The sequence below is a fragment of the Solanum stenotomum genome, chromosome 3, assembly GCF_019186545.1.
Source record: "Solanum stenotomum isolate F172 chromosome 3, ASM1918654v1, whole genome shotgun sequence".
NCBI classification, from domain to species: domain Eukaryota; kingdom Viridiplantae; phylum Streptophyta; class Magnoliopsida; order Solanales; family Solanaceae; genus Solanum; species Solanum stenotomum.
In genome coordinates, this window is record NC_064284.1 from 15,537,755 (window position 1) to 15,552,509 (window position 14,755).

Here is a 14,755-nt window from a genome sequence, read left to right on the forward strand (position 1 = left end):
TAACAAGAGAGAAATTAAAATTGTGAAACTACTAAGAATTAAGATAGGATGATATAATCAAATATAGTAAACATACATTTTGGCTATTTGAGTATATCCCATAACATATCCAAGATATTCATACGGAAAGCAACATCTTATTAAATTCGATAAATGAAGAATACCAAGAAAAATAAAAACAAATTAAAGAACAAGAAAACAAAAACAACTGAGAATATAATAATTAAATATTAATTTTATTTTTTATAATTAACGACTATTTTTTATGAATATTTTTAAATTTCGTATTAAATTAGAACATGTATTTGCGAAAGAAATGAGCCAAGTGAATTGGTGGTATATTGGTAGGTATGGTTGAGGTTGATGAGAAAGAATTGCTTGAAACTTCCTTGAGCGGAGGTAGCTGGAATGTGAGCTTACTATAGGGACAACACATAGCTTAAATCAACCACTAATTTTTTATTTTATTCTTGCCTAGGAATTGTCTTGGTTCACTAGTCAAGTCCACTTGCTCCTTCACTCCTGACCTTATAAAATCGAATCGAAATCAATAATTTGAACTAAATAGAGGTCATTGATTTATTGTTAATAGATTATTGATTTAGTGAATTTGATAAGAATTTTGATTTTTCTTTTATATCGGATTATTGATTCTTAACAATTTGAAGATTTTTTTAAACGAGTTAACCGATTACCTGACAATAAATTAATAAACTTATATTTGTACTAAATGTGTATATAAGTCATTAACTTAGGATTTAGTTTCATACTTTTATTCTGATTATCTCAAAGTCTTGGTTATTCTACAAGGTGTCAACGTTTGCTTTTGAGCAAGATGTTGTTTGTCAACTCATGTGCATGTCTCATTTGTTTTTTCACGTTGTTTTAAAGTTATTATCAATGATTTTTTAATTATATGAAATCTTAACGGTTAAACTAATAACGATCATAACTGATAAACTAATAACTAATAAGTCGATATGTTAATGATTCTATAACAATTTAATATCTACAAAATGTATAAGTCAAATTGGTAAACTTCAAAACTGAACCGACTAATACACAGTCCTACATAACTCGACCTCATTTAAATTAACGAGAATGACTTTCTCTGATATTAGTGTAAATATGAAGATCTCTAATAAAAAAGTATATGAAACGTTTTTTTAAAAGGATTAGAAAACCATTTAATTTCATCCATAATTTTTTGCACTTATAATGCAAAAGAATGAAATAAAATATTGTAACTGAACAAATTTAAATTTTGTATTTGGTACTATTTTGTTTTGGTGTGGTAGACTCCCAAGTACTCTTTGTCATCCTCCTCAATGCCAACGTAACTACTCAATTACCCTTTTGTTCTTCTTTCTCAACCAAGCCACACGTTTAACTACTCACCTAACTTTCTCCACCTTACTTTCAATTGTATTTATATCACCTTCTCTTCTTCCTTTTATACCAATCTCTCTCTGTTTTCTTCTCTAACTCATAAATTTTCTTCTTTTCAACTGTTTTTCTCATAAAAAAGCAACCAGAAATGGTGAGTGTAGCTACTGTTGATGCCCAAAAAGCAGAGGTATTATCTTCTGTAATTTCTCCGAATCAAAATCAATCTTCGGAAGAGCTACATGTATTCAGATCGAAATTACCAGATATATCAATTTCCAATAGCATACCACTCCATGTCTACTTGTTCGAAAGGTTATCGGAGTTTGAGGAGAGGACATGTCTTATAGCAGGCAACAGTGGAGAAACATTCACTTTTGGTGAAACGCATCTCATCTGCCAGAAAATTGCTGCTGGTTTAACGAAGGTAGGGATCAAAAAGGGAGATGTTATCATGACTTTTCTACAGAACTGTTCGGAATTTGTGTTTACTTTTCTAGCATCTTCTATGATTGGAGCTGTTATCACTACGGCTAATCCGTTCTACACGAAATCGGAAGTGTTTAAGCAGTTGAAAGCTTCGAATGCGAAATTAATTGTTACTCAATCGCAGTATGTGGATAAATTCCGTGATCCCGCGGAAAATGATCCGAAAATTGGGGAGGATTTTTCGGTCGTTACAATCGATGATCCGCCGGAGAATTGCTTGCATTTCTCTGTGCTTTCGGAAGCTAAGGTAGAAGATATGCCAAAAGGAGTTGTTATCCATCCTGACGACCCCGTGGCTCTTCCGTTTTCGTCAGGGACCACGGGGTTGCCAAAAGGAGTGATACTGACTCATAAAAGCTTGATTACAGGGGTGGCTCAATTGGTGGATGGCGACAACCCAAATTTTTACTTGAAGCACGACGATGTGGTGCTGTGTGTGCTTCCTCTGTTTCATATATTCGCGCTGAATTCAGTGCTTTTAGTCTCGTTAAGAGCTGGAGCTAGTGTTCTGTTGATGCAAAAATTCGAAATTAGTGCGCTGTTGGAGCTGATACAAAAACACCGTGTCTCAGTCGCTGCTGTAGTTCCGCCCCTGGTTCTTGCATTGGCGAAAAATCCAATGGTGGATTCGTTCGATTTGAGCTCGATACGGCTCGTGCTGTCTGGGGCTGCGCCGCTAGGGAAGGAGCTGGAGGAAGCACTCCATAGAAGAGTGCCCCAAGCCATATTTGGACAGGTAAAAAACAAACACAGTTCCCTGTTTTTTTTGTTTTTTTTTTTTGGTTTAGCTAAGCACAAAATGACACTTCTTGATTTCCTATTTTTGGCCAACAAACCATAACCAATTTAATTTCATGTTATTTGAATGATTTATTTCCCAATTTGTGTATAGTCATTGATTCCCAAACGTTGCAACATTTGAATTTGATATATCCATTAAAAAATAATAATTGGCATAACTATTTTAGCATGTTAATCCTATTAATTGATGTTTTAGGGAGTATTAAATAAGAAATAATTTGAGGAATAAGTAATTAATGATAAAAGCAAAACATAGAAAAAAATATTGTTTTTTCTTGATATGTTAAAAATAACAATTAAAGATTAAAATATACTTTTGAAATAGTGCACAAATATAAGTGTACAGAGGGATTTAGAATAACAAAACTTGTATTAACTTAAAATAGAAAATATAAGATGAAACAACTAATTTTACGTATGAGCTATTAAAATAGATAGTTTATGGTGTAAGTGAACTTATGGTCTCTATTCTCTACACAAAATTAGATATTTTATGTATATATCTTTTTGACGTATATTAAAGTTCAAAGTTAAATTATTTACTTGGAAGTACAAGGATCAAATTCCAACTTGATGCGTTTTTTTTCTCTCTCTTTTCTAGCGTAGTGTACTCATTTTCTAAAAGTTCTAGAATGGCCTTATTTCTTAAATTTTCTTTAAATGACACAATTAGGTGTAATAATCAAGATCGACAAACTTTGTTTACAAAAGGTTTAATAAGCCGGAAATGTAGGTCCAAATATGGTGACTGAAAGTTGTGTTTCTTCAAAATTGTCATAATATAAAAGTGATTAAGACGTAATCAACATGCATAACGGACATACCAAATTACATTAATTAACAACTAAATTTCTCACATAATATAAATGATCAAATCCAGTTAGGTTGTCTTATAAGGAAACAATTTTCTAACTAATTTAACTATTATTTCTTCATATCATATTTCAATATATGTTGTCATACTTCAGACTCTTTGACGGTTGCAATTTCTGCACGTAATATATTAGAGGTAGGTAGCGTCCATTTAATACAAACATATCAATTGTTTGGTACGTAACATTAAATTCAACTAGATTTTTATACCCTTATAAATAGGTAGCGGCCATTTAATACGAACATATCAATTATCTGTTACTCCCTCCGTTCAACAATAGTTATCAATTATATTATTTTGAAATATTTAATAATATTTGTCCACTTTATAAAATCAATAGATAATTTTACACTTAGTTCTTAATTTACCCTTATTATTGATTGTAGTTATTTTCCTATCGCATTTTTCAAAACATTGTATTTATTATATTCAAAAGGTGATATAATAAAATTAACCTTCTATTTATAGTTTATTAAGAAGTGTGCAAAGTCAATAGCGAACAACTATTATTGGAACACTAAATTCATCTACGTTTTTATACTCCCTCCATCCAACAATAGTTGTCCACTATACTATTTTGGAATGTTCAACAATACTTGTCCACTTTATGAAATCAATGGATAATTTTACACTTAATTCATAATTTACCCTTATCATTAATTATAATCATTTCTCAATTATATTTTTCAAGACATTATATTTATTATATTCAAAGGGTGATATAGTAAAATTATTTTTCTATTTATAAATTTTAAAAAATATGTCAATTTAATAGTGGACAAATATTATTAAACTCAGAAAGTACCTTTTTAAATAGGTAACGGCCATTTAATACAAATCTGGTATTTTACTCAAAAAGTGAACGAATTTATATAGCAAATGTGCTTTTGCAAATAAAAATAATAATCTAGAAGTGCTTTTCAATTGAAAAGCATAAGGTTTTTGACCAAACATTTTCTTTTGGGAGGATTACGGCGGTTTCCAAATCTATTAAGTTAGTTTGGTTGAGGGTATAATAAATAGTGTTATTGAATTTAGTTATGTAAGAATTAATTATATTGATATTATTTTTTATTTATAATTTGATTTGATGTATTAAAAATAACATTCATCACATAATATTTTAAAAGATTATTCGTATTCAAAAATATCCTTCACTTTCAGAAGCAATTGTATCATTAACCATGTTTATGCTGATTTATGCCAACTCTTGTATTGCTAATACCATAAATTGTAGTGCCAAATATTTATAGGCATAAATATATTTGGCACTTCATTCATAAAGTAAAATCAGGCAAAAAATTCTGGAAATTTTAAAAACATGGGAATTAATATTTTTAATAATTCACATGAATTTGCAGGGATACGGTATGACAGAGGCAGGACCAGTAGTAACAATGTGTCCAGCATTTGCAAAGCAACCATTATCAACTAAATCCGGTTCATGTGGCTCTGTGGTTCGAAATGCGGACCTCAAGGTGGTTGACCCGGAAACCGGTGGCTCCCTTGACCGCAACCAACCCGGTGAAATTTGCATTCGCGGTTCTCAAATCATGAAAGGTCGTTATTAATTCATTATAAATTTTAACTTTCTATACATTGATAGCGTAAAAATGATACTCTTATTAGGTAATCGTCTATAAATAATATGGAATTTATATTAAAATGTTATATGTATGGGTTAATTAGGTTACCTGAATGATGATGAGGCCACTGCACGGACCATAGATATCGATGGATGGCTCCACACCGGCGATATAGGATATGTAGATGACGATGATGAAATATACATTGTCGATAGAGTCAAAGAGCTCATAAAGTTTAAAGGTTTCCAGGTATATATATATATATATATATTGACAACGTTAAATATTTTTTATATCATCAGTTCATTAGTGTATAGAACTTAAACTCATTTGCTGGTTCGTTTAGGTGCCACCAGCTGAGCTTGAGTCTCTTCTAATAAGCCATCCAGAAATTGCAGATGCTGCTGTTGTGCCGTAAGTACAATTAATACAATTCCACATATACTGAATCATAGAAAAAATTATTATGTGTTAATTTGGCTCTTATATATTGTAGTTTTAAAAATGTTTTAACAATTAATTAATTTGTGCAGGCAAAAGGATGATGCTGCAGGGGAAGTCCCGGTTGCATTTGTAGTCCGTTCGGCCCAAGGTTTTGATCTTACTGAAGAAGCTATAAAGGAATTTATTGCCAAACAGGTAATACATCAATCTTTTCGGATCGAATCTAGAAGAGAACTGTAGAATTTTACTAAGCATAATTTAACGTAAAATTGATATGGCAGGTGGTATTCTATAAAAAATTGCACAAGGTGTATTTTATTCATGCAATTCCGAAGTCTCCATCTGGAAAGATACTAAGGAAAGATTTGAGAGCCAAACTTGCCGCGACACCACAATGATAATGCACTCTGTCTACGCAAAGTCCGTAATTGTATCGAAGATCACTTATGTCTTTAACAGTATTGTATCAAGTCTTATATATACAATGACTAATTCTGTGAAGGTTGATTTACTTTTAAAAAAAAAAAAAATTCTTCACTTTTTGTGTGAATTTTCTGGATTCTTTGAAAGGAAAACTTTCAGTTTTATAAATTCATGCACCATTATTTATTACTCTTCCAAGTTCCATGTACCTCAATTTATGTGAAGAACTATTTTTATCTATTTATTGAAATTTGTTGCAAAAAAAGGATTTATTATAAATTTGGAAAGCAATTATGCATTACGCACTATTCAGTATTGACCAAAATAGAGTTGTACTTACGATGGTCCCATCAAATTATGTTGTGTGTTGCTATGTATCCTAATTCCTATCATTTCTTAAATGAAAAATTACGTGGCATAATTAACTTGTACACTGTTTTTATTATTTCTTCAACTTCAAATGCTGTTTTTTCATCTTTTAACTCAGACACTGTCCAAATGGCAAAAGAGAAAAAATGGAGGAAACTGGAGTATCTTAAAGGAGGGAAAAACATACGAATAATTAAATTAATATACCACTTAAGATATCGTTATATCTAAAATTCTCTTATCATTTGAAAAAAAAATCCCCTCTCAGATACATCTCTATCCCCTCTCAGATATAGCCCTCCCATTAAGTAATGTATCATTTGCAATGTATCGAACAAACAAGGAATGTATCTGAAAGCAATAAAATATTCGAGACTTTTGTAACTAGAGAAACTTTCGGAATAAGATGTAATTAACCCCCAAATATATGAGATTTCTGTAGGTTTCCTATGCATTGTAAATTGGGGAATTTTCACAAATAGTCACTATAATAAACTTAATTATACTCCATTGCCATAGTTTGCATATTTATGGGCTATAGCTACAGTTTAAGTTGTCTCGTTTGTATAACTCGCGGGTTTATATAATTTGCGGGTGAGTTTGTAAAATTTGCGTGTACGCTTGTATAACTGAGCTATTTTTGTATAAACTCGAAACAACAAATTCATTCAAACACAAACATTTGAACTTTAAACAGTTATACAAATTATATTATACAAAAGTTGTACAAATTATATTATACAATTTACGAATTATACAAAATACAAAACCCCAACCCACGTAATTATCACTAAATATCGGTTGCGAGTGATAATTAATTAAAATAATAGCTATGATGACTAATTAACTAATATATATTTGTTTAACCATGTAATTTTCCCGTGTAAATTAAGGTCTTATAGACAATATTAATGTGATTTTTCTAAGAAAAAAAAAGGCTTGAAAGGCCCAATAAGTAGGGAGGGTTATGAATGACATAATGAGTAGAGTGATCCCTTCAAGCTAATATGGGCCTCCATCATTTACGTAGGAGCCCACTTGTATATTTACTTTTTGACCACTAAATTGAACATAAACATGTTCTCCCACCTATTGAGGGAAGGAACCAAAATAAAATAATCAGGTGTATTATATTAGTACTCAGATTTTATTGAGCTATTGAGATTAAATATTTCTTCTTTATGATAAAATGGAAAAGTAGAAATTTATTATGTTTTTCAGTGATACATATGAACGTAATTATATAGATAATAAGACTATTTTTTTTACATTAATATGATAATACTTGTAAACTTCATCAGTTTTGACTTGTATACTTAATAGGAATTGTGATGGATTACTCATATACAAAATGAAATTATTATTATTTTTACATATGCGAGTTTACAAATAAAAAGGAGAAGACAATCCTCAAAAAATCGACTATGAATGATTGTGAACACTTGCTTTATGTCTTAAGCACCCATGTTTAATTTGCAGATGAAATAATAATCGTCAAAGTACTTAAGAAAGTATGGAAAGAATGGTGCATAATGGTTGATCAAGATTCATATACTATTAAATGCAAAATATATGATATTCAAGAAGATGCTAATTATCATCATGAGAAATAGATGCCATAGATTAATGAATCATTTGAAAGATATTAAATTTGTATATTTTCCTCGAACATAAAATGTACTACTTATAATTTACCTAAATTTTTATTTCCAGATGATGCAATAATACGAACATTTAAAACATATTATGAAGTAATATAATCGAATTGTTTATAGAAAAAAGCCACTAAACCGCCCGGTTCATTAATACTAGTCCGGTTCAGACCCTTTACAAAGAAAGGAAGGCCCAAAACCGCCATTTCACCCAATAAATCTCAAACCCTACATAAACCCTGAACCTTACAGACATTTCATGGCTTCTTCCTTGTGCATCTTTTCTTCTCCATCAAGCCACACTAACTGAAGAAAAATCCCTACAATTCTTCTCATCGCCTACAATCTCAATCCGTAATGGGAAAAACCTATGCAGCAGGGCTATTCGCAGCCCTAGCTTCTGCCAAATTTGGTACAGAAACTGCTTATGCCGATGGTAGTTTCAATTTCTCTCCGTTTTCCACTTCTTCTTCTACTAATGCCGCACCGAGTGCTCCTGCTGATGTTCCTAAGACACCTCGGCCGACAGCGGAAGCTCCTGAAAAGCCAAAGGTTCGAAATGATAATCCCAGGACTACTTCAGCTGGTTTTGATCCAGAGGCATTGGAGAGAGGGGCCAAGGCGTTGAGGGAGATTAATAGTTCCAAAAGTGCCAAACAGGTCTGGAACCCGAGTTGATTTTTTAGCTTTATTCTTAGGAAACCTGATTGAAATGTCCCAATTTGTTTGGTTGCTACTATTTGGGGAATCAATTAGTTGGAAAATATATTAACTGTCAAAATTAAAGGATTTGTGTGTTGTTATGTAGTTTAAATTTTATTTCAGAAAAATTAAGGAACTGCTATGGTGTTCACACTGAATATAAGACTACATGATTCACAATCTTGTCGTTTTTCTATATTTTTCTTTTTGGCAATGGATGTGTGTTTAAGTGGGAAAAGAGCTCTGATTGAGATTGAATTTTGTAAATGACATTCTATGGTGTTAATTTTTTGTTTTCATGAGATATTTCATGGTTGGTTGAGAGGTATTTTGTGGTATTCTTAATCAACTTATGTTCTATGCAAGGCAAAGGTTTTGTCTTTGACTTTCTTTTCCAAGTTTCTGATGTTCTATGGTGTGGAAGATACTAAATCTGAGATCTTTGTTGTAGGTTTTTGATGTGATTAAAAAGCAAGAAGAGACGAGGCAAGCAGAGTTAACTGCAAAAATGCAAGAGTTTAAAGCATTGCAAGCTCAAGCTGAGATGGTAAGATTGATTTTCTACGGTGAACTGACGCTTGTGTATCAACTCATTAAGAAAAAGTTTCCTTTATTTGTTTTTGTTGATAGATATAGAAAGTTTCCCTTTTGATGAATCCGTAATCAGACGTATGAGCTTGCAAATAATTGTTGTAAGTTGAACGTTTGTTTCATTTCATAATTGCACAATTTGTTTGTGGTTTTGATCTCTGTTGTTTAATTAGGATATTCCATGTGTAATGTCCCTTGTTTTTCTTACTTATGCTATAAATCCTAATCAAGCATTACTGGTTGGTATTAAAAGTGGACTAGAAATTTCATTGGCCCCAGGGACATGATTATGTATTTCCATGTGCAAGCTAATCCAAATACAAATAGCTCAATTATCTTACATTAAAAATTCTATTAGGAAAGTTCTTGAAGATAATTAAGCCATGCATTCCAACTAATTTCCATTCAAACAGGCTCTGGAGTGGCCTGCTGAATAGTTAGGTTTTTCCATCTCATGAGTGCGTAGTGCAAAAAAAAGAAGCATTTGTTTGAACCAAGTTAGCGGATTTGAAAAATGCTCGACATTGTGCACTTGATAATTATTTGTTGTTTTAAAAGGGTGGGCCCATTATCCACCGAGTTTCGAACCTTATGCTACTGGCCCTCAGGATTCCTCGTTCATAAAAAAATAATTATTTGTTCACTAAACAATCTAAAGGAAACCTTTTTTGTTGTTCACTAATCTTATCAGTGCACCACATTTTACTTTTCTTGTTTGTAATTTCAAAATGTGAACTTTGCTATTTATGTACCTATGGGGAAAATATATGTGATTAACTTTCTTTCTTTTAACAGGAGAGACAAAGGGTTGTGTACGATGAACAGAAGAAACTAGCTCAGCAACAGGCACAAATCAAGTCACAGATGGCTCGATATGAAGATGAATTAGCAAGGAAAAGGATGCAGGCATGTAAAGGTCTTCTTAATGTCATGGTTAAATTGGTATTGCATTAACTGATAAAGCTGACTTCTCCTTGCATTCTGCAGGCAGAAAATGAGCATCAAAGAGCTCGAAATCAGGAGTTGGTAAAAATGCAAGAGGAATCAGGTATGAGACAAGAGGCTGCTAGACGAGCAACAGAAGAACAAATCCAAGCGCAGCGCCGACAGACAGAGAGAGAAAAGGCAGAGATAGAACGTGAAACTATTAGAGTGAGAGCTATGGCAGAAGCCGAGGGGAGAGCGCATGAAGCAAAGCTGGCTGAGGATGTTAACAGAAGAATACTAGTGGACCGTGCAAATGCTGAAAGGGAGAAATGGATTGCCGCGATTAATACGACTTTTGAGCACATTGGAGGTTCTTCTCTAACGACCATCTTAAAGCTTGCATTTTATGGGTATCCATGTATAGAGTTTTTCTTAATAGGTAGCCATGTGTAGAGTTATGATCCATAACCCTCTATTTCATTCATGTTATTAATACTGACTTGCGTAATGCATACTTACCTTGTTTTGATGTTGAATTTTTTTGGTCTGAATCTGCCTTTCATGCCAATGGGTTGTGTTTGTAAATTTTGCTGAAGAGACGTAGGAAAACAGAAACAGGAAGAGATTTGAATTTATAATTGTTTTAAGTATTGTGGAGTAATAGTTGTTTGCTGGTGTCAGAAACAATCAATGAGTTTGTTATTTAGATTTTAGACATTTTCTGTAGTCATTTTCCTTTTTAGCATTTTCAATGAGTAGCAGAAAAAAATTAAATACACTATACACGATTTGTGGACTCCTTACATATTCATAGATGCTTCATTCTTCTGATTCTTGGCAATCCCCTAGTGACTACATTTAATGCTGATACTTGAGTGGTGGATTAGAACTTTGTATTAGATAAATTGCAGTATGTAACAGTTCTCTCTTTAAAAAGGTAATAAAGCACTACAGATTTATACCAAATGCACACATTGTAGCTAGGCTTGTATTTCTGGCTACTGCTAATGCAAAAATATGATCTTTCTGACGTGAAGATATTCATTTATGTAGGTGGTTTCCGGGCAATACTAACGGATCAAAATAAGCTTGTTGTGGCTGTTGGTGGTGTGACAGCTCTCGCGGCTGGAATATACACAACAAGGTATTAAATATATTTTCAAAACAACAGTGAAAGTTTTTGGCTTGTGCAATTTTTTCCAAGTCATGCTAAATGTTGTGATGTGAATTTTCTTATGTACATTGCTTGTGGGATCTAGGCATTTTCTTTTCCTCTTTCAGAATCCACATGAACAGACATCAGATACTTTGACCATACTTTTTTTTTGATGAAGTAAGAGAATCCCGTTGATAGCATCAAGAAGATACAATGATTACAAACGATAACAAAAACACCAAAGACTATCAGCTTTAAATACAATATATAGCAAAGCTAATGCTAAAGAGCTGATAAAGTCTGCGTTTTTTGGGGGTGGCTGGAGTAAGGAGTGGTGGTGTTTTAATCACATTGATCAGTCCTTTGCTTTTTTCCATCATTTTAGTTGTGGCTTATGACGCCTCAGTGGGATGACGCTTTCTGCTGGCTTTTTGAGTCCGTTGTGGTTATTGGCCCAAGTCTTCTTTGTTTGTTCTTCTGGTTTGAGCATCATTATTACTCAAACCACCTTATGGGGATAAAATGAAGATTCACTTGCGAGGAGAATCCTACTGTAATGGGATGCAAACTTGTAAACATTTCCATCATTTTAGCCATACTGAATTCATATGATAATTAGCTACTGGTAGAATTGTCTTGTTTGACTGCTGCCTCTATCGATAATCCACTTGTTTATTTCAAATGGCTATCAACAAAGAAGTTGGTTGATTTGGGATAGGCGGTAGTAACTATTAAGTTTTGGTTATCCTCTTGTATCCTGTGGTTGTTCTTGAAGGTACTTTTTTAGCACTACTTGTTTTGACTGGTGTATCTAGTATGGTTGATGCAAGTTTGCTATCTGGATTGCAGGGAAGGTGCAAGAGTTGTTTGGAGTTATGTGGACAGAATATTGGGACAGCCATCTTTGATCAGAGAGTCATCTAGAGGTAAATATCCCTGGTCGGGCTTCTTCTCACGAGCCATGAGTTCTCTCAAAGGTGCTAATGGAGGTTCCGCAACCAAATCTGAGAAAGGGTTCGGTGATGTCATTCTACATCCATCTCTTGAAAAAAGGATTCAGCAGTTAGCCAATGCCACTGCTAATACCAAAGCTCATCAAGCTCCATTTCGCAACATGCTCTTTTATGGCCCTCCAGGAACAGGGAAGACAATGGTTGCTAGAGAGCTTGCTCGCAGATCGGTAAGATCTTTCTTCCCCTTTCAACTAATGAGCAGTGATCTTTACATATTCATATTGATATGTGTTCCATTCAAAATTGTTGAAGTATTGCATGTGTTAGGAAACCTGTTGATACAATTTATAATAAAGCATTGAGTTGCCATGGAACAGGCTTATGTCTACCATCTTATTAAGTTGACAAAAAGTACCTGAAAAAAAATAAAATTGATGCAAAGTCTCACCATTCTGAAATTAAAGACACTCATCAAGAAGTTCTCTAAGGGAATTCTCTCAAGAGTGATGATTTATGACTCCCTTCATGAAATATCTATAAATTGGTGGTTCTGACTTTATTTTGGTGGTCAATAATATGCTTGAATCCGTTGTCAGGGACTTGACTACGCATTGATGACGGGTGGTGACGTTGCTCCGTTGGGATCACAGGCTGTCACCAAAATACATCAGTTATTTGACTGGTCCAAAAAGTCCAAAAAGGGTTTATTACTTTTTATTGACGAAGCAGATGCATTTTTGTGCGAGTAAGTGACTTTTCCCCAGCATTGCTGCCTCTGGCTGATCTAGATCTTTAATAAAACATCTGCATAGTAGGTTTATCCTATTTAATTGGGTTGCTGTACAAAGAGGTCTACTTCCTTCAATGAATTAATTAGTATATTCTTGTTCGGGAATTTCTGGAGTCCTTTGTGGCTTCAAGATGTTCTGGAAGAATTTGTTTCAAATACTGAGAGTTGCAACTTGCAAGGCACTGAAAAAAATCAGGAGAGATAACAATGTCTGAATGGTGATTTCATTACCGAGTCCTTGTTCTCCTTTGAGGGAGAACTTGCTGAAGTCAAAGGGAAAATTCTGACCTCATATAAATGTTGTCAAATTAATAATGCCACATTGTTACTAGATTAACCAGTTATATCATCTTCATTTCTGATATCAAGGCCAGGTATAATATATGGCTTGCTTTATTTTCACTTTATCATGTAAAGATGATTGGCGCTTAGAATTTGGTTGTACAGCTATTTGGTCTATGAGTTCATACCATCTCATTTCAATTTCAGGCGAAATAAAACCTACATGAGTGAAGCTCAGAGGAGTGCCCTCAATGCACTCCTTTTCCGCACTGGTGATCAGTCAAAAGATATAGTCCTTGCCTTAGCTACTAATCGGCCTGGTGATCTTGATTCAGCTGTTGCTGATCGTATTGATGAAGTCATCGAATTCCCTTTGCCTGGTGAGGATGAGCGCTTCAAGCTGATCAAACTGTATCTGGAGAAATATATTTCTCAAGCTGGGGAAAGGAAACCTGGCTTGTTCTCTAACTTATTCAAGAAACAGCAGCAAAAAATAGAGATAAAAGGTTTGACAGATGATATTCTGAGAGAAGCCGCAGCCAGGACGGAGGGATTTTCAGGCAGAGAGGTCGCAAAAATGATGGCTGGCGTTCAAGCTGCTGTATATGGGACTGAGGACTGTGTATTAGATGCTAACTTGTTTCGTGAAGTGGTAGATTACAAAGTTGCAGAACATCAGCAGAGGAGGAAATTAGCTGCAGCTGAGGGTGACAAGTGAAGAAGTTTTTTCCTTTAGATGATTTTTGTCAAAGAAGTTGATCAAGGGTGCGGTGCCTTCTCAGAAAATTATTACTGACATTCAAAGAATGGTTTTTATTCTTTTCTCAATTATTTGGGAAATTTTGGCTTCTTACGAGTTAACAGTTCCATTGTATCAGATTAACCTAGGCATGCTCTGTGTTTACTCATTTTTAATGGCCACTTGCGTATTCAGCGCATATAAATAAAAGTGTTAAAAGGCTGAAAATTACCACTAAAGAGTACTCTTTCAACAGAATCATTTGCAAATTTTACTTAAAGGCTCCATCAAAGCTCACCCTCCTTGTATTCTCAGCCGGGGAATATGCAAATATTACGACTTTGCCTTTGGTTTGCAATATTCTAAATTGTTATAACTGATAAATGGAAGTGTTATTGAGGAATCAAAAGGGCTAGTTAAGGAATTCTGAGTGTTCGCAAGGGCATGTTTCGTACAAAAAATGTAGGGCGAGCCACGTACATTAGGCGTAGAGCACATTTGGAGCATACGTCTGGATGCTTAAGACGTAAGCCTCGCAAAAAAAGCAACTCCTCCATTTACCCGAACACATTTTTCAAGTGTCTTGCCTCA

General features: G+C 33.8%; 2 protein-coding genes across 2 annotated transcripts; both read left to right on the forward strand.

Annotated features, from left to right (window-relative positions):
• Positions 1-1,371: 1,371 nt before the first annotated feature.
• LOC125857991 (4-coumarate--CoA ligase 2-like) lies at positions 1,372-6,190 on the forward strand. The gene is made up of 6 exons (XM_049537649.1): positions 1,372-2,611; positions 4,912-5,110; positions 5,240-5,385; positions 5,483-5,550; positions 5,670-5,775; positions 5,862-6,190. The coding sequence occupies exons 1-6, from the start codon at positions 1,538-1,540 to the stop codon at positions 5,976-5,978; spliced, it is 1,710 nt and encodes a 569-aa protein (XP_049393606.1). The 5' UTR covers positions 1,372-1,537; the 3' UTR covers positions 5,979-6,190.
• Positions 6,191-8,267: 2,077 nt separating this feature from the next.
• LOC125857990 (uncharacterized) lies at positions 8,268-14,304 on the forward strand. The gene is given in 7 exon segments (XM_049537648.1): positions 8,268-8,684; positions 9,178-9,273; positions 10,113-10,614; positions 11,298-11,388; positions 12,250-12,580; positions 12,950-13,098; positions 13,633-14,304. Coding segments are annotated over 7 exon segments (1,983 nt in total). The 5' UTR covers positions 8,268-8,381; the 3' UTR covers positions 14,144-14,304.
• The last annotated feature ends 451 nt before the right edge of the window (positions 14,305-14,755 follow it).